This window comes from Scyliorhinus torazame, chromosome 1 (assembly GCF_047496885.1).
Source record: "Scyliorhinus torazame isolate Kashiwa2021f chromosome 1, sScyTor2.1, whole genome shotgun sequence".
Classification (NCBI taxonomy): domain Eukaryota; kingdom Metazoa; phylum Chordata; class Chondrichthyes; order Carcharhiniformes; family Scyliorhinidae; genus Scyliorhinus; species Scyliorhinus torazame.
In genome coordinates this window covers 57,809,551-57,830,203 of record NC_092707.1, presented here as the reverse complement: position 1 = coordinate 57,830,203, position 20,653 = coordinate 57,809,551, and the positions used below count along the sequence as shown (strand labels likewise).

The 20,653-nt window shown below is 44.7% G+C and overlaps 1 protein-coding gene and 1 long non-coding RNA gene across 3 annotated transcripts in view; one reads left to right on the top strand and one right to left on the bottom strand.

The window, feature by feature from the left end:
- Positions 1-13,042, top strand: part of LOC140408280 (uncharacterized) — a 69,871-nt gene extending 56,829 nt beyond the window's left edge. Inside the window, exons 4-5 of the long non-coding RNA XR_011940077.1 lie at positions 1,668-1,921; positions 12,539-13,042. This is a non-coding gene — a long non-coding RNA (uncharacterized lncRNA). The remainder of the gene's footprint in view (positions 1-1,667; positions 1,922-12,538) is intronic.
- The window catches only part of setd1ba (SET domain containing 1B, histone lysine methyltransferase a), a 255,841-nt gene that overhangs the window by 36,058 nt on the left and 199,130 nt on the right, over positions 1-20,653 (bottom strand). The window contains exons 10-14 of one of the 2 annotated variants that reach the window (XM_072495231.1): positions 11,791-11,878; positions 9,753-9,988; positions 5,091-5,160; positions 4,237-4,521; positions 394-2,117 (exon numbers count right to left, since the gene is read on the bottom strand). In XM_072495231.1, coding sequence (XP_072351332.1) covers positions 394-2,117; positions 4,237-4,521; positions 5,091-5,160; positions 9,753-9,988; positions 11,791-11,878 — 2,403 coding nt within the window. Of the gene's footprint in view, positions 1-319; positions 2,118-4,236; positions 4,522-5,090; positions 5,161-9,752; positions 9,989-11,790; positions 11,879-20,653 lie in introns of those variants that run through there. The other variant, XM_072495222.1, reaches the window with a different exon arrangement.

The window sequence follows — 20,653 nt, the reverse complement described above, 5'->3', positions numbered from 1 at the left end:
AGATTCAAAGATTGTTTGGCATCTTTGAATCTGTCTATATATATATGTTTCTGGAACATACCTCTTCATTCACCTGAGGAAGGAGCAGCGCTCCGAAAGCTAGTGACATCGAAACAAACCTGTTGGACTTTAACCTGGTGTTGTAAAACTTCTTACTAGGATATTTTCAAGCATTATTGTGAATATAAATGAATAACTAAGTTTCCTGTTCTTTTTCTAACTGAAAATTCTGTAGAAGACCCAGAATTATAATGCTGAATTATTTTCCATTAATTAACTCTTCCATTTATCAACAGCACTAAGAAATTTAAGAGTGAGACATAAATGACAATGATCTGTACTGTACTATAAAATTATCTCAACACGCTGAAAAAAACTGTTGTCATAGAGTACACAACGAGTATCATAATTTGAAAGGATATGAGGATGGTGGACCCAAAGTGTGTCATTCAGACAGTCCATGCAATTATCCTGCAGAAGCATTCTGTCATAGGTGATCTTCATGAATTTAATATCTTCTTCATCCATTCCTTCATTCCATATGTCATACAAAATGGTCATCTCTTCAAATTCAGAGCGAGGTTTAAATAGTGACCTAGGTGAAGATTCAGATGATAGAATATCATCATACCAAGCATCCTCATGTTTTTTCCTATGCCTTCGAGTCCATCGTTCTCGAAATTTAGCTTTTTCTTGTTTATCATCTTCATCATCTTCATATTCTTCATCTTCATCCTCCTCATCTTCAATTTTGATCTTCATCTGCAGTTCTTTCAAAGCCAGCCTATCAGATTCTTTTAGTTGTTTTTTGCTTCTACAGTCCCAAAGTGTATCAGTGTTAACCTTGACACTTTCCTCCAAAGAAGGCTTAATCTTCTGTAAGTAGACATCTTCCCTAAAGTCTAATGTAACAGCTTCTGGGTCTTTTACACCAAACTGATCATCACTCCACTGACTACAGAGGTCTTTAGCATCAGTTTGAACTATGCTAGCCTGCAGAGGAGGTTGTAGCTTACTGACAGCTTTAGCCTTTGGTTCCTCTTTCAACTGGGAATCAAAAGTGGGGACCGGTGGTTGAGACGTTGGTTTTTCCTTTGCATAGCTGAGCTTGTGTTGTGGGATCTTTTGGTTTGGAACACTGCTGAGAGGTAAAGAAGGTACTGGTTCTGACAAGATTAATGCTGTTTCAGTTTCTGGTTTGTTTTCCTCTTCCAATTTTTCTCTGTTATTTGGCACTGTTGTGGGCTTTATTGATGCACTCAAGGCAGAATCTGGCAATAACCCAAGGTCCACTGGGAAATTAGGTGGAGTAATAAATGCGACAGGGAGAGGAAGGGAAGGTGGTAGCAAACTATTCACATTTGGTAATGGGGAAGTACTAGAAGACATTAGATTTTCTTTTTCTCCATCCAGTGATGGCTTTTTAGATGGCAATAATGGGGATACGGCAGTATTTGTTTCAGGGAAAGCTGCAGAAAAGTTAAAATCTCTGCCCGGAGTGCGAGGAACTCCAGAATTTACTCCAGGTGACTGAGATGGATATGTAAATGGACTGCCAGGAATGTGAGGTGAGCTCAGAGTCAAGCTATTCCCTGTTAATGGTCCTTCACTTCCTGGTGTCTGTGGAACTGTCTCAGTGCTAAGGGAAGTTGTTAAACTTTTCGCAGAATCAGCCACAAAATCACGCCCAGGGGTTCTTGGTGGCCCATCTTCAGATGCTGCTTTCACCAAAGCTGGACGTTCAGATATGGGAGATTTGATGACGACAGACACCTCCTGTCTGCCTGGTGTTGGAGGAATTGCTGGAATGGACATAGATGGTTTTGCAAGGGATGACACAGAAGCGCCAGAGTCAGAATGGATTAAGATTTCTCTGCCAGGTGTGCGTGGAAGACCAGCATCCTCATCTGCCGATGGCGAGGTAAACTTAATTTTATTACGTATTTCGGAGTCGCTGTCATCAGACTTGTTCAGAACGCCTTTAATAACGGACAGGACAGCAAAGGCTCCTGTTGGCGTAGGCGGCCTGTGAGTTCCAGTATCCTCGGCTGTGTCTACCTTTTGAGACTCAGATATTTTGGGTTCCAATTGAATGCCTAGCTCAGGCTCCTCTGCTGCTGTAAAGATAAAATGAACACTCAAATTATGAAGAAAACTTAACAGCAACAACAATTAAACTGCCTACAGACCTACAAAATTGTAAAAAAAAAAATATATAATCCGTCTTCACTTCTCTCCCTCCCCCATTACATAGCACAGAGGGTCATTTGGCCCATCCAACATGTACCAGCACTCTTGAAAGCATTTCCAGTTCACCTCACTCCTTTGCTCTTTCCCCACAGCCTTGCAAGTTTTTCCTTCTTGAGTAGTGATCCATTTCCCTTTGAAAGCTACAACTGAATCTGCTTCCATTGCCCTTTCAGGCAGCACATTCTGGATCATGATAATAAAACCTAATTTCTTCCCTGGCTTTTTTCCAATTATTTTAAAACTATCCTCTTTTTAACCTATCCTTCTGTGGAAATAGTTTATCGCAGTATAGTTTATCAAAACCCTTCAATATTGAATGCCTCTATTAAATCTCCACTTAACCTTCCCTACTGTCAGGAAAACAACCCAAACTTCTCCAATTATGTAATTGGATCTACAGAGAAACAAGCCATTCGGCTCAACTGGTCTATGCCAACATTTATGCTTCACACGAGCCTTCTCCTACTCTTCTTCATCTAACGCCATCAGTACACGCTCATGTACTTGATTTAGCTTCCCCTTAAATGCATCTATGTTTTTTACGTGAGCCACTTGTTGTGGTAGTGCACTCTACATTCTTGCCAGTCTTTAGGTAAAGAGGTTTTTCATAAATTCCTTAGCGGATTTATCAGTGTGTTTAGGGCCTCTAAAAGTGGACACATTGCCATGTCAATCCTATCAAATCCCTTCATCATTTTAAAGGCCTCTGGGGCGGCACAATGGTTAGCTCTGCTGCCTCACGGCACCGAGGATCCAGGTTTGATCCAGGCCCTGGGTTACTATCCGTGTGGAGTTTGCACATTCTCCCGTGTCTGCGTGGATCTCGCCCCCACAACCCAGAGATGTGCAGGGTAAGTGGATTGGCCACGCTAAATTGCCCCTTAATTAGAAAAAAATGTACTTTAAATTAAAAAAAATAATTTTAAAGGCTTCTATCAGGTTTAAATAACCACTTTGGAATTTCTTTATTTGCCATAAATTCATATCCAATCATTAAAAAGATAGATTTGGGTACAACTTAAAAACAGTGTAAATTAATTACATTAATCAATAAATTAAAACTTTTATTTCATGTGTATGGAGTCATCAACATGTACAAGTGCTCAGCACAATCTGGCATATTACACAGCAATCCTTTGAACAGCTAACTCGTTGAAATATTTCTACAAAAGCAGTGCAGTATGTGGCAGCACAAATTAGCACCGAATACTCCATGTTGCCAGCTTTGACAACTGTAGGTGTCATTGTCATTCTTTCCATCCAGCTCAATTCTAACTTTCAAAGGATGCACCAGAGTAACTTATGTTTCTGCACTTAAGCCAAGACATCTTAGCCTCAAAATTCTTCTGGTTTTCTAGCATGGAAATTGTGCATCTGCATGGGAGAGCTCAAAGGAATTTGAAACAAATCACTGTTCTTTTGAATATCTGCCTCTTTTTATCCCCAAGAGGGAATTCCAATGGGAGGCAACGTGCATTCGACTTATTTATTCCAGTAACCCCAGCTTTTATATTTTGGATAGGGTACACAGTACGGCAAATTGGTAGAAGAAAGTCACACTCTGATGGAATGGTTTCCACCCCATAACCCAAGGAATATCAGGGCCCTTATACTCAAAATTACATTGTGGAGAATCTACCTCTAACGTTAATCTCATACACAAGGTACCTGTCCAATGTCATCAACTACGCACAGAAACTATGCTCTTACTATTAAATTAGGAAAATTAATATCTTGGGCTGAAGTCTAAGTACTACACATGTGTTGTTACATCCCACTTCCCCACCACCAGCAGTGGCTAATCCCAACAAACTGCAATGAGAATCATGAAAGTGTTGCCACAGGACATTACTAAAGGGAAAATTTTAATGACTCTCAATGACATTGAGGATGGATATTTAGAATTTCGCAACAGTAAGATTTGCAAAAGAAATTGCAGTTGGATTCTTAATTGGAACAAGACATTAAGTATGCAGTTATCTCTACCTGGAACTCCTTCTGGCGATGAAACAGATAATACACCTGGCTCTTTTTCAGCTGGAACTTCATCTGTCATATTATCTTTTGGGGTATCGACTACCTCTTCCACTTCAGGGGCTTCTTCTTCTGTCTTTACCTCAGCCACTTGTAATAGTAACTGTTTTTCTTTCTCTTCTTCCTCCTCTTCCTCTTCCTCTTCATCCTCAGAGCTAGATTCATATTCTGAGGATTCATCACTGTCTTCAGAATATTCCACTTCCACTTTGGACGAGGCAACACTGATCACTTCATCTGCAAACGTAGGAATTCTGATGTTATTTGCAGCATCCAATATTTTAAATCAGCAGGGAAGTAAAAGGGTGAGGAGTAGCACAATACAACTATACACTAGCATGTGTTGCACCGCAGCACAATAGGAAGTTGTTACTTTACATCCAACTCATTACACCTTTAGCACCGAGGGAGAATCAATCATTGGAAATAGAAATCTATACCCCTGTCATACATCACCTAGCTGGTGCCACAACAGTGACAATTAATATTGACAGGCTGACTACCCCTCCATTGGGAAAACAGCATGTAAGACAGAAGACCCAAAATGGAAGAAAATACTTCTTGAATTTCACAAGGTTAGAGCTGAGGATTTTTAAAGTAACCAAGCACATTAAGGAGCTACAAATCTTCATTGAGATGCAATGCTGGCCATCTTGCATTTCCTTATCCTGATAGCGCTGGCATGCAGGTCAGCATAAAAACAATAACATGCGACTAAACTTACATAATTTTAAAGTTACTGATGTACAACAATCGAAATGTCACTTATTGCCAGCTGCCAGTTTGTCACCTAATTAAGACCTCACCTTCTTCAGAGTCCAGTCCCTCTTTTTCACTGGTCTCAGCATCTGCTTCACCATCCTCACCATCTTCCTCCTATAAAATATTCAGGAAAATTAATTCCATACTAATAATATCAATACAGAAAGAAACGGTTTTACACCAGTTCACTTGAGAACAAAAATAATTTTATTCACATTAAGTTTCATAACAATAGAGGTGGCATAGTGGCGCAGTGGTTAGCATTGCTGCCTACGGCGCTGAAGACCCAGGTTCGATCCTGGCCCCGGGTCACTGTCCGTGTGGAGTTTGCACATTCTTCCCGTGTTTGCGTGGGTCACACCCCCACAACCCAAAGATGTGCAGGATAGGTGGCTTCGCCACGCTAAATTGCCCCTTATTTAAAAAAATAATTGGGTACTCTAAATTTTTTTTTTTTTAAAGTTTGATAACAATAGTTATTTATAGTGCAGGCAATACTTTAATATCTTTCCATAGGTATACTTCATGCCTTGGTGTACTTCATATAAATTAAGGCTTGCATTATAATGCCGTAAAGGTGAAAATGGGAAACGGGTCAGGTTTTTTTCCATGTAAACTTAATTTAAGAAATATATAATTTTGAAAGGTTTAATTTTTTAAGAAAATAATTAGAATGTAATAATTCTCTCTCCAGATTCACCATTTGGGTGTCCACAGGTGGCCACTGAATTGGAATCAATTCTAATATCCATAAGGAACTACGTCCCCAAGCAGATTGGCTTCTTCTGGAAGCCTAGCTGCTGATAAGAAGTGGTAGAGACATAGATCTTAGAATTGGATGAGTCTTTGTACACAGTCATTAATGATGTTTCCCCAAATACAGTGACTGCTCTTAGGAAAAAGCTGGTTTAAGTATTTTATATTTGTTTTTGTTGGTATTGGAAGTAAGGTATAGCTTTAAGTAAGTTTCATTTTGTGTTTCTGTATTTGAATTACTTAATTACTTCAGTCTGGTTTAGATGCATGCATGGTAATGAAGGTTTATGATGCGAAAGCAAAAAGGGCTTACAGGAAAACTAGGTTGTTGCTTAGCAACCAAGGGCCACCCTCGGACAGAACAAACTTGAGTTAATTGTAAGCTGGACTCGCTGGACAGGACCAGGGAGCTGCAGAAAGCAGACTTCCCAAAAGAACAAAAAAAAGTCCAGAAACCAAGGAGATGGGACGAAAAGAATGTCTCAGGAAGATAGTTGCACTAAAGGACCAAAGAACAAGTTGAACAAGGTCCTGTACAGGAGATTTCAAGTAAAAAGCAGAGAAAATACTCGGAGTTAAAGAGACAGCTGTAAGAACTAAATTTAAAATCAGCTGGTTCAGAAGCCAGACATCTGAAGTAATCCTAAGGTTGGTGACCTTATTACATCTGTGGAGCAGTATTGTTCTTTTGGCATGGTTGGGTACCTGAGATTGTGTGGAAGCTGGAATGCACATGGCAATACAGGGCAGAGGAATATTAAAAAGAGAGATTTGTTTTGGGTGGCATCTGAAGTGTGGTGTGTCTGACCACATTTCGCCTATTGGCTTACATAGACTGTACTTACTGAGAACATTAGAACACAAGATACTTTGTAACTAGTGTAATCCTTATAAATCTGTACTAACCTGTAAAGGTACAGTGGGGTGAAGGAATGATGTGTTATAGTTAATCTTTTATTGTTTAATTCTTTATTCTTTTGTTAAAGGTTAATCAGCAGTCCTGCGACTCTGTTCATCCACATCTTGAAGCAAAAAATAAAAGTTATGGGGCGGGATTCTCCCTTTGGGGGACTAAGTCCCCACGCCCGCCGGAAAACGGGCGAGAATCATTCCGGACTTTTTCCTTGAAAGTCCGTGGTGATTCCCCATTCTCCAGGGGGCTAGCAGGCCTCCGACGTGCGTCCCGCAGCTCTGGCTGCCGGCACGGCCGTGCATGCACACAGCGGAGCCACACAGTGGGCCCACGCGGAGGAAGATAGCTCACTCCCTGATCGCGATGTCCCGCCGATCGGTGGCCCCCCCGCCGTCGAGGCCCCCACCCCGGTGTCCGATCCCCACCCCCACCCCCCTCAACGGCCCCATCAGCCGCGACCCAGAGTTCCTGCCGGGTGGAACCACATTAGAACCACGCCTGCGGGACTCAGCGGGCACTTGGCCCGTCGAGCGTGGAGAATCGCCCGGGGGGGGGGGGGGGGGGCCTTTTCCAATGGCACCTGACCGGCGCTGCGTCGATTGCGCCCACGCACGAATGGCACTGATTCTCCAGTCGCCAGAAAATCGCGTGCCAGCGTGGGGCCTATTTTGGGTAATTCTCCGCCCCTGCGCCAAGCGATCTATGGGATCCGCTCTGGAACCGGACTGCCCAGTAGTAACACCAGCTGGGATCGTAGCACTGTAAATTCTCCTTCCTTTCCTTTATAAAAAAAAGAGTGGCTAAGGTAAATATTGGTCCTTTAGAGGATGAGAAGGGAGATTTAATAATGGGAGATGAGGAAATGGCTGAGGAACTGAACAGGTTTTTTGGGTCGGTGTTCACAGTGGAAGACACAAATAACATGCCAGTGACTGATAGAAATGAGGCTATGACAGGTGAGGATCTTGAGATGATTGTTATCACTCAGGAGGTAGTGATGGGCAAGCTAATGGGGCTAAAGATAGACAAGTCTCCTGGCTCTGATGGAATGCATCCCAGAGTGCTAAAAGAGATGGCTAGGGAAATTGCAAATGCACTAGTGATAATTTACCAAAATTCACTAGACTCGGGTGGTCCCGGTGGATTGGAAATTAGCAAACGTGACACCGCTGTTTAAAAAAGGAGGTAGGCAGAAAGCAGGTAATTATAGGCCAGTTAGCTTAACTTCGGTAGTAGGACAGATGCTCGAATCTATCATCAAGGAAGAAATAGCGAGGCATCTGGATGGAAACTGTCCCATTGGGCAGACGCAGCATGGGTTCATACTAACTAATTTAGTGGAATTTTTTGAGGACATTACCAGTGCGGTAGATAACGGGGAACCAATGGATGTGGTATATCTGGATTTCCAGAAAGCTTTTGACAAGGTGCCACACAAAAGATTGCTGCATAAGATAAAGATGCATGGCATTAAGGGTAAAGTAGTAGCATGGATAGAGGATTGGTTAATTAATAGAAAGCAAAGAGTGGGGATTAATGGGTGTTTCTCTGGTTGGCAATCAGTAGCTAGTGGTGTCCCTCAGGGATCAGTGTTGGACCCACAATTGTTCACAATTTACATAGATGATTTGGAGTTGGGGACCAAGTGCAATGTGTCCAAGTTTGCAGACGACACTAAGATGAGTGGTAAAGCAAAAAGCGCAGAGGATACCGGAAGTCTGCAGAGGGATTTGGATAGGTTAAGTGAATGGGCTAGGGTCTGGCAGATGGAATACAATGTTGACAAATGTGAGGTTATCCATTTTGGTAGGAATAACAGCAAAAGGGATTATTATTTAAATGATAAAATGTTAAAACATGCTGCTGTGCAGAGAGACCTGGGTGTGCTAGTGCATGAGTCGCAAAAAGTTGGTTTACAGGTGCAACAGGTGATTAAGAAGGCAAATGGAAGTTTGTCCTTCATTGCTAGAGGGATGGAGTTTAAGACTAGGGAGGTTCTGCTGCAATTGTATAAGGTGTTAGTGAGGCCACACCTGGAGTATTGTGTTCAGTTTTGGTCTCCTTACTTGAGAAAGGACGTACTGGCACTGGAGGGTGTGCAGAGGAGATTCACTAGGTTAATCCCAGAGCTGAAGGGGTTGGATTACGAGGAGAGGTTGAGTAGACTGGGACTGTACTCGTTGGAATTTAGAAGGGTGAGGGGGGATCTTATAGAAACATATAAGATTATGAAGGGAATAGATAGGATAGATACGGGCAGGTTGTTTCCACTGGCGGGTGAAAGCAGAACTAGGGGGCATAGCCTCAAAATAAGGGGAAGTAGATTTAGGACTGAACTTAGGAGGAACTTCTTCACCCAAAGGGTTGTGAATCTATGGAATTCTTTGTCCCGTGAAGCAGTTGATGCTCCTTCATTAAATGTTTTTAAGATAAAGATAGATAGTTTTTTGAAGAAAAAAGGGATTAAGGGTTATGGTGTTCGGGCCGGAAGGAGGAGCTGAGTCCACAAAAGATCAGCCATGATCTCATTGAATGGCGGAGCAGGCTCGAGGGGGTCAGATGGCCTACTCCTGCTCCTAGTTCTTATGTTCTTATGTAACAGCCTCCTTCACCCATCAAATCAGCAGTATATTACCTCAACTCTCTAAAGACCATGCAGGCTACAAGCATAGTGCAGATTAATTACAAGCCATGCTAGACATCAAGCGGATGTATGCAAGAGGCATTGCTGAAGCACATTTTATTTAACTCAGTTTAAACAAATATTCGGCCCACTTAACTGTAACAGGGCTAAGACTTTAGGTACTGGGCTTCAGTTTCAAGCTGTACACAGACGTGTTCTCAATTTTAAAATGGTTTAATGTAATTAACACTATTGAAGTAAATTCTATTCCAGGACAATTCCTCAAGTAAAAAACACCATATTGTGGACAGTCCCAAAAGTTTAGTGAAGAACCTGATAGTGGACTGGACAAGTTTTTGTACCGTAGAATCATCTGTTTAACTTGTAAGATAAAACACTGAAGGACCAACCAACCTTTTCTGATGAAGCCTTTTCAGAAACCTCTTCCTCATCCTGCTCTTCTTCATCTTCCTTCTCCGATGAGGATTCCTCTTCCTCTTTCCCAGAAGTTTCCTCTTCCTCCTCCCCTTCACTGTCTAGCTTTAAAGGTTTTGCTGGTTTTCGCCTCTCCGTGACTGACTCCAAATCTCTCTTAGACAATTCAGAAGAATGACTGGCTACGTCTGACATGTCTCGGTCACGTTCAGACTCTGTTACAAGTGATGAAGGGATGAAATGAGTATTCTGCATTGTTGTAAATTCACATAGCCACCACCAATCCCAATAGTATTATAAACCTTTCCTAATATCAGAGCTTCAGAGAAAAGCCTGTACAATGAAGTTTCCCGTTTGTGACATAATTGACTTTGTGACATCATAACTATGACATTAAAGAGAATATTTTATAGCAGAATACACAGAAATGTGTCTCTGCAGTGCATGTAATACAGAATATTTTATTCACAAACTGAATGTGGTACAGACCAAAACACTTGCACCAACTAATTTAGGGTCTTTCAAATAATGAAGTAACCCAAGGTGGCATGTTGGGTAGAAAATAATATTGATGAGTAGCGAGTGGGGGGCGGGGGGGGGAGGAAGAATCAATTCCAGAGTACAGAGACATGATGACCGAAGTCTCCCCTGCACCCAGTGCTGAAGCTGAGGAAACTAAACCGATGCAACAGTAGTTCAGAAACTTTGCACGTGAAGGCAAGTCTTGTACTGCAGCTTAATCGGCGTTTGTAAACTTGCAAATATTAAACTTGGCAAAGTCATAGTAGTCTACAATACAGAAAGGATCCTTCGGCCCATTGCATCTGTGCTGGACAAAAACAACCACCCAAATATTCAAAACCCATTTTCCACCACTTTGCCCATTTCCTTGTATGCCTTGACATTGCAAGTGTACATCTAAATACTTCTTAAATGTTATGAGCATTTCTGCCCAGACTCCTACCACTCTCTGAGTGAAAAGTGAAAAAGTGTATCCCCGCATCCCCTCTAAACCTCCTGCCCCTTACCTTAAATCTATGCCCCCTGGTCATTGATCCCTCCACAAAGGGGAAACGTTTCTTCCTGTCTACTCTATCTGTGCCCCTCATAATTTTATACATCTCAATCATGTCCCCCCTCAGTTTCCTCTGCTCCAAGGAAAACACCTCAGTCTATCCAGTCTCTCTTCATAGCTAAAACTCTCCAGCCCACAGGAAACATCCCGGTAAATCTCCTTTCAAGTGCTATCACATCCCTCCTATAATGTGGATTCCAGAACTGCACATAATACTCTAGCTGTGGCCTAACCAATGTTTCATACAGTTCCAGCATAACCTCTCTGGTCTTAAACTCTATGCCTCGGCTAATAAAGGCAAGTATACCATATGCCTTCTTAACCACTGTATCCACCTGCCCTGCTACCTAAAGGGACCTGCGTACCTGCACACCAAGGTCCCTTTGATCCTTGGTGCTTCCCAGTGTACTGCTGTTCATCATGCATTCCTTTGCCTTGTTTCTCCTGCCCAAGTGCATTCCCTCACACATATCTGGATTAAATTCCATTTGTCACTGATCAGTCCATCTGATCAGCCCATCTATATTCTCATGTAATCTAAGGTTATCCTCCTCACTATTTACCACCCAACAATTTTCATAACTTCGCAAACTTATTGATCACTCCTCCTACAATCATGTCTAATCATTTATATAAACCACAAACAGCAAGGGCCCTACACTGATCCCTGTGGGACCCCACTGGACACAGGCCTCCAGTCAGAAAATCACCTTTCAACCATCGGCCTCTGCTTCCTGCCACTCGGCCAATTCTGGATCCAATTTGCCAAAATCCTTGGATCTCAAGGGCTCTTGCCTTCGTTATCAGTCTCCCACGTGGAACCTTATCAAAAGCCTTGCTGAAGTCCAAGTGGACTACATCAAATGCATTGCCTTCATCTACACACCTGGTCACCTCTTCAAAAAGTTCAAGTAATTAAACGTGTTTTAAACATACACCAACCTTCATCATCGTCATCCAGTGGCGTTGATGGTCTAATTCTCTTCTGATCACCTGAGGAGGCAGCATCAGGTGGCTCTTTCCTCTTTACCTGCAAGTTATTACAGAAAAATAACATGACCTGTTAACCTGAAAATCACAGACACGTTCCTCACAACTAATCAATTATTCTGTGAATATGGAGCTGCAATGGATTCACCAGCGAGTAGAGATATAAACACAGGAAAAAAAAACTCTCACATTTACGAGTTGCTGCTTTGAAAGCAATCACGTTGAACACTTCAATTTCACAGCAAGATGTTACGGCTGACCAAAAGGCCAGAGCAGCAGTTCTGGCCATCCTCAGTTTTGAGTGAGTCTGTAAATAATGCCTGGATGCTAACTAATGACATGACAAGTGGAAATAGATATTTTATTAGGCCTCTTATTATCACACTTGCTATCTATGTAAATGCTTCAAGTAAATAACTCTTATAGCAGCCTCATGCCTCAACCACTCAAATGTAGTAACGACCGCTAGCAAGTCTGATGAAATGTTGTGACCACTATGGTAGTGTTGTAGAGCCCACAGGCTACTATTTGAAGGGCTGCAGATATTAAAGAGTCAGAAATTAGGTACCAGGGAGAGGGCAACGTTCCTCAAATCAGTAGGTCACAATTTTATTTGTGCAGGAAAAGATCATAAAATCCAGTCACAGCTGCATTTCAGGATATTCATTGTTGTTCCAAACTTTTTCACATCGTTTCCCAGATTCCAACTGGCTAGCTGTTCCTCAGAAGTCTATGAACGTTAAATATGCTACTGGGAAACCGAAATCTGGTGACAGCATTGATTAAGACATTGCACCCAGGATTACATCGATCGAGAAACAGAGTCAACTCTTACAGTACTAAAGCTAAATTTTCATGGACCACTGCTAGGTATGCAACCGTGACAAAATTTATTTCACCATTGACATTTTAACCAACTGTATCTATGATGTGACTATGCGCCAAACCACTGGAAATGTGGAAAAGTTGTTTACATTCTTTTTAATATGTAAAGGTCTTTATTCAGTAACATCAGTGTTCATTTCCAGTTCATAGTGACCATGAAAATAAGAATGACCCTGCGCCTGCAAGAAGGTCGAGGGTCAACGTTGAGAAGGTCTTAACTGAATACAACGTAAATGTTCTTTACGAGATTTACTTCTCTTTTTGAGTTAAAGGGTTATGGCAAAGACTTCTTTGTGTAAACTGTGTTTAAACGCACCCAATAAACAAAGTACTTTTACTGCCTGAACTCCACAACAAACATAATACTGCCCGATTCTTGCTTTCTTCCGACTGCATTTACATTCTGATATACAACCCTGATTATACCAACATTTTTAGTAAGACATCATATGCCAAATGGAACTTTAATTTATGTTGTGGAGATGTCGGCGTTGGACCGGGGTTGGCACAGTAAGAAGTTTACAACATCAGGTTAAAGTCCAACAGGTTTACCCTGCCCCCGACAATGTCTGAGGCGACGATCTCTTTGATCCTGAAGCGGGATAAGGACCCACTGCAATGCGGGTCGTATAGACCGCTCTCGCTCCTCAACGTAGATGCTAAGTTGCTGGCAAAAATGTTGGCTACGAGGATTGAGGACTGTGTCCCAGGGGTGATTCACGAGGACCAGACGGGATTTGTAAAGGGTAGGCAGCTAAACACCAATGTGCGAAGGCTCCTAAATGTGATAATGATGCCATCGGTGGAGGGAGAGGCTGAGATAGTGGCAGCTATGGATGCGGAGAAGGCCTTTGACAGAGTGGAGTGGGAGTATCTCTGGGAAGTGTTGTGGAGGTTTGGGTTTGGGGAGGGGTTTATCAGTTGGGTTAAACTCCTTTATAGAGCCCTGGTGGCGAGTGTGGTTACGAATCGGCGGAGGTCGGACTATTTTCGGCTGTATCGAGGGACGAGGCAGGGGTGCCCCCTGTCCCCCTTGTTGTTTGCACTAGCAATTGAACCTTTGGCCATGGCATTAAGGGAGTCTGGGAAATGGAGGGGGGTGGTCCGAGGGGGAGAGGAGCATCGAGTGTCGCTGTACGCAGACGACCTGTTGCTGTATGTGGCGGACCCAGTGGAGGGGATGGTGGAGGTCATGCAGATCCTAAGGGAGTTTGGGGACTTCTCAGGCTATAAGCTCAATGTAGGGAAGAGCGAGCTCTTTGTGCTGCATCCGGGGGTTCAGGGAAGAGGGATAGACAAACTACCGCTGAGGAGGGTGGATAGGAGCTTTCGATACTTGGGGATCCAGGTAGCTAGGAGCTGGGGGGGGCCCTGCACAAATTTAACTTGACGAGGCTGGTGGGGCAGATGGAGGAGGACTTTAAACGGTGGGACATGTTGCCGCTCTCGCTGGCGGGCAGGGTACAGTCGATTAAAATGGTGGTCGTTCCGAGGTTTCTTTTTGTATTTCAATGCCTTCCGATTGTGATCACCAAGGCCTTTTTTTTAAAAGAGGGTAGGCAGGAGCATTATGAGCTTTGTGTGGGCAAGTAAGACCCCGAGGCTAAGGAAGGAGTTCCTGGAGCGAAGTAGGGATAGAGGAGGGCTGGCGTTGCCGAATCTGGGTGGCTACTATTGGGCAGCCAACGTGGCGATGATCCGTAAGTGGGTGATGGAGGGAGAGGGGGCGGCATGAAAGAGGTTGGAGATGGCGTCCTGCAAAGGAACGAGCCTGGGGGCGCTGGTGATGGCACCGCTGCCGCTCTCGCCGACAAGGTACACCACAAGCCCGGTGGTGGCGGCAACGCTAAAGATCTGGGGGCAGTGGAGACGGCACAGGGGTGCGATGGGAGCCTCGGTGTGGTCCCCGATCAGAGACAACCATCGGTTTGTCCCGGGAAGGATGGACAGGGGGTTTCAGAGCTGGCATAGGGCAGGGATTAAAAGAATGGGGGACCTGTTCATTGATGGGACGTTTGCGAGCTTAGGGGTGCTGGAGGAGAAGTTTGGGCTACCCCCGGGAAACGCTTTCAGGTACATGCAAGTGAGGGCGTTTGTGAGGCGGCAGGTGAGGGAATTCCCGCTGCTCCCGGCACAGGGGATTCAAGACAGGGTGATTTCGGGCGTATGAGTCGGAGAGAGCAAGGTGTCGGCGATATACCAGGAGATGAAAGAAGAGGGGGAGGCTTTGGTAGAGGAGCTGAAGGGTAAATGGGAAGAGGAGCTGGGGGAGGAGATTGAGGAAGTGCTGTGGGCTGATGCCCTAAGTAGGGTTAATTCCTCTTCCTCGTGTGCCAGGCTCAGCCTGATACAGTTTAAGGTAGTTCACAGTGCGCACATGACGGGGGCAAGGCTGAGTAGGTTCTTTGGGGTGGAGGACAGATGTGGGAGGTGCTCAGGAAGCCCGGCGAACCATGTCCATATGTTTTGGTCATGCCCGGCACTGGAGGGGAGTTGCGAGAACAGTATCTAAGGTGGTGAAAGTCCGGGTCAAGCCAAGCTGGGGGCTAGCACTATTTGGAGTAGCGGTCGAGCAGAGAGTGTAGGAGGCGAAAGAGGCCGGTATTCTGGCCTTTACGTCCCTAGTAGCCCGGCGAAGGATCTTGTTAATGTGGAAGGGGGCGAAGCCCCCCAGCGTGGAAGCCTGGATAAATGATATGGCAGGATTTATCAAGTTGGAGAGGATAAAGTTTGCCTTGAGAGGGTCTGCGCAGGGGTTCTACAGGTGGTGGCAACCGTTCCTAGACTATCTCGTGGAGCGTTAGATGAAGGTCGGACAGCAGCAGCAGCAACCCAGGAGGGGAGGGGGGGGGGGGGGGGGGGGAGATCTTTCTTGGGTGGGGGTTTCTGGGGGGCATTTGAGCAAGAAAATACATGAATGATCCGGAAAACTGAAATGTACGGGAGGAATCCAATGTACAAAGTTCTGTATCATATTGACTTGCCAAGTTCATGTCTTGCTACGTGAACTTTCTTTCTTTTGTGTTACGGGGCGGGGGGGGTTTGTTTGTAAGGTTGAAAATTTTGTTTAAAAATTCTTAATAAATATATATATATTTTTTTAAAAGTCCAACAGGTTTGTTTAGAATCACTAGCTTTCGGAGCACAGCTCCTTCCTCCGGTGAATTCACCTGAGGAAGGAGCTGCGCTCTGAAAGCTAGAGATTCAAAACAAACCTGTTGGACTTTAATCTGGTTCAATTTATGTGACACAAGTTTCGCAGTTTGAGCAGATGTACAAGTTTAATCATTTAGCAACCTGTAAATCTGTGCGTTTACTCTAACTATAGTTGATGATGTTGGAAATTTTCAAGGTGAGAAAGATTAGTGTGAAAGTCCTAAAGATTGTAATGTTTTAGATGGCATTTTAATACAAGAACTAGAAAATATTGGAAACTGCTGAAAGTTGAGAATGTTGGCAGATATGAGGTATGGATGGAGCACCAAGAGATTTACTGATCATTTTGTATAATAGAGGAGTACAGAGTGCTTGAATTTTCTCAGTTTTAAGAATTGTTAGTGCAGGAAATGGTGCTGCAACATTGCTGTTGAAATATTCGTCAGCTTGGGCAAGTCTGCTAATTTTGATTGTTTAGAGCTGGTTTAATATCAGGGTTTCTGATGGAAAGAAGGCTCCAAAGCATATTCCTGACAATTGGCTTTTATATTTAACATGGCAATAGAATGGGAGTCTGTGGTGAACTCCGCAATCATATCACATTAAAAACTGCTTAATTAACTTGATCTTCAGATAATTCCAAGTATAAACTGAGCAATAATTAAATCGAATTAAAAGTGAACCTTACTGAAAAGATCATGCCGCGACTAACCATTCGATTAAAGGTTTATGTTTTTTTTAAATAAATGCTTTTATTTATTAAAGACTTTTCATATTATACAGAACAAAGGTAAGCGTGAACATACATTGAAAAGAAAAGAAAATAATGTATATATACACATTGGCTGTCTTTGGTTCTAGCTGGTTCCCCTCCTTCGCTCTTCCCCTTTTCTTCCTGACACCCCTACCCTTCTAGTCGCCTGGTGTGTCTTCTTCCCTCATCAGCTCTTATATCCTGTTCCTGTTGGGTTAACGTGATGCCATGTATTTTGTTATTCATTGGGCATGGTTGGGCTCCATGCCTCTTTATTCTCTTACCCCCGCCTCCCTTTCATTGTTATACCATGACTACCCTCTTCCTTCCTCTGGCTTATTGGCTGTTGGCTACAAACAGGTCTTGGAACAACTGGGTCAATGGCTCCCATGTTTTGTGGAAGCCGTCTTCCGGCCCACGGATGCAAATGTAATTTTCTCCATATGGAGAATTTCCGATAGGTCAATCACTCTGCAGCTTTGGATGGTGCGACTGATCGCCTTCCAAGCAGGATTCTCCGGCGGGCAATTAGGGAGGCAAAGGCCCTCCGCCCTATGAGATCCAGCTGTTCTTATACCCCAAAGACTGCCACTCCTGGGCAAGGCTCCACCCTCATCCCCACCACCTTGCAAAGTGCCTCATTGAAAGCGGTCCAAAACCCAACGAGTCTGGGGCAAGACCAGAACATGTGGATGTGGTTGGCCAGGCCTCCATGACACTGTTCGCATTTGTCTGGGAAGAATCTGCTCATTCGTGTTTTAGTTAAGTGGGCTCTGTGTAACCACTTGCAGCTGCAGTAGGCTTAGCCTTGCGCAAGTGGAGATGGAGTTGACCCTGTGCACTGCTTCGCTCCAGAATCCCCACCCTATTTCAAACCCCAAGTCCTCCTCCCACTTTTTTCTTGTCTCGTCCAGTTGGGTGTTAGCCCTCCCCATTAGTCGCCCATACATGCCGCCGCAGTTCCCCTTCCCTAGGATGTCCGTGTCCAGTAGGTCCTCTAACAACGATTGTTGCGGTGGTCGTGGGTCTGTCCCCATTTCTCTACATAAGAAGTTTTTGACCTGTATGTATCTTAGTTCGATCCCCACTGTAAGCTGAAACTTCTCTCTGTTAGTTTCGCGAGTGTTGTCAATCTGTTGTCCCTCACCTTCAGCGTCCCCCGTCCTGCCTCCACCTCTTGAAGGTGGCGTCCATTGTCACGGGTGTGAACCAGTGTTGTTGCAGATGGGGGCCTTATTGGACATTTTAATTAGCCCGAAGTGCTATTGCAGCTGGTTCCACAACCGGAGTGTTGCTATCACCACTGGGCTCGTTGAGTATTTATTCGGTGGGCATGGAAGTGCCGCCATGGCCAGGGCCTGGAGGGAGGTCCCACTGCAGGAACCCTCCTCCATAAGCACCCACTCGACTTCTGGCACTTTTATTAACTTTTTTTGGGTCTATTTCACAGAACACTTTCCATAAAGAAACAATCTGTATCTGTTATTTTTTCCTCAAGAAAGATTATTGCAAAAGCCACTTTGAATACTGATAACACAGAAGGACCTAGGGAAATGGACCAGTTGTATTCCAGGCCAGATACCCGATACCATAGCAGCCAGTATAACAGAGAAACAACTGTATATGGTGTGGTCCTGGCCCTTGCACATTGTCCAGTACCTGGGGAAAGTATTGATGATTGAGCGATAGGTTTGAAGGACTGTGCATGGGCTGGGGTATGGCTACCTATCAGTGGCTGGAACACACAACTATTTTGACCCCAGGCAGCAAAATTCCTGGGTGTTTATACGACCATGAGTATCACTGCCATCTCACAGGAGACACTACGAAAGCAGGAATGCTGCCTGTCATGATATGCACTCAAGCACATAATGAGATACAGACAGCAGTGACAGACACCCGGTACAGCCAATCAACACACAGGACAGAACACAGCCAATCACCAGACAGAACACTAGAAGGGGGTTTCCCGCTATAAAACACACGAGGCATCAGCACTCTGCCTCTTTCCACTGGTGACAACTGTAGTGACAGTCAGGGTGTATATATCAGTTAGCACCTTCTACACATGGCTCAGAGCTAGTCTGGTCTAGTTAGTTATAGTTAGCACACTTAGATTAGTAGAGTGTCAACCCACAGCAAGCTGTGTGCACTGCTCCAGAAGTTCAATAAACAATATTGAACTAAGGTCTAAGTTTGGTGTCTACTTTATAGTACAACTGCATCCAGTTGCCGTCCGTGTTACCCCAGGGTGAATAACACGACATGGTACCAGTAGTCTACTTTATCTAAGTGGTTTACCTCGAGTGATTCAGTGATGACCAGCAAGTGCCTTCCAGCGGCATGGAGAAGATCCAGGCCCCTCCACAGCTACGGATCTATGGCAATCTCGACGCCAACTGGCGGGTCTTCAAGCAGAGGTTCCTTCTCTACATTGAGGCCTTGGGCCTTGAGGATGCGTTTGATGCCAGAAAAATCGCACTGCTTCTATCAACTGCGGGGGACGAAGCCATCCAAATTTTCAACTCGCTCACTTTTGCCGACGGTGAGGACAAGACCAAATTCAAGACCATTTTAGCTAAATTTGACAGTCACGGTGAAGTCGAAACGAACGAGAGCTTTGAGCGCTATGTCTTCCAGCAACGCCTTCTGGGTAAGGATGAACCTTTCCAATCCTTTATAACTCATCTCCGTATATCAGCGCAGTCCTGCAACTATGGTGACACCGCTGATTCCCTCATCAGGGATCAGATCGTATTTGGGGTCCACTCAGACTCTTTGCGGGAGCAGCTCCTCAAAATTAAGCACATGACCCTGCCAGTCGCAATCGAGACGTGTATAGTGCAGGGGCAGGCGAGAAATCGCTACTCCCATCACAAATTGGCAGAACAGGAACAACTTGCCTCCCACGAGGCAGAGAGTGTACAGGCCATCGCCCGGATGCGGCACCTCAGTATCGACGAAGGCGGCCTTTTCGCGCGCTTTTCCCGGGTCCCACGCATGCGCACCATGACCGGGAGAACGGAGCGGCCGAAGACCAAACTGCGCAAGTCCGAATGTCGGTTGACCGCACTGCGCATGTGCGACAACGCACGGAGCGTAACGACGTCAACTTCATGACGTGCCCGAACTGCGGCACCGCCCAATTATAGCAGCAATGCCCTGCAAAAGGCAGGCGATGTTTAAATTGTGGGAAGCCTGGACATGATGCAGCCTTGTGCAGGTCTGCACCACCAGTCAAGGGCCAGCGATCCCATTTCCAACGCAAACGTGTTCGATGTGTACAGCAAGGTCTACTGGACTCGGATCCTGGTAGCACTACGGATCCAGAGGACGACTGGCTGGAGTCCCCCTATCGTGTGGGCATCATCACTACATGTGAGTATGCCTCCTCAAATTCAGCAAGACGCCTATCTATCCTCAATGTGGATCCCGTGGACGAATGGCGTGCTGTCGTACACGTTAACCAATGCACCATACAGTTCAAGCTGGACACTGGTGCTTCAGCCAATCTCATCTCTCAAGCTGATTTTGACCGCATTAAAAAGCAACCCAAAATTCTTCCGCCATCCTGCCAGCTCCTTGATTATAATGGCAATGCCATAACTGCACTAGGATCTTGTCATCTGTTTGTCTCCAACAGGACCATCAATGTCACACTGCGCTTCAAAATCATCAAGCCTGACAAGGCATCCCTGCTTGGTGCCCATACATGCATGCTACTCAACCTCGTACAGCGAGTCCATGCCATGTCCTCTTCCAATGTGGATCTTCAGGCTGACATTGATGACATGGAATGCACACTCTGCCATACTGCTACAAGATCTTACTCAGGCCTGATGCCACGCCTGTAATCCATGCACCACGCCGGGTGCCGTCTCCTCTGAAGGAACGTTTAAAGGCACAGCTACAGGAGCTCCAAGACCAGGGCATAATCTCTAAAGTGACAGAACCGACTGACTGGGTCAGCTCGATGGTCTGTGTGAAGAAGCCCTCAGGAGAGTTGCAGATATGCATAGA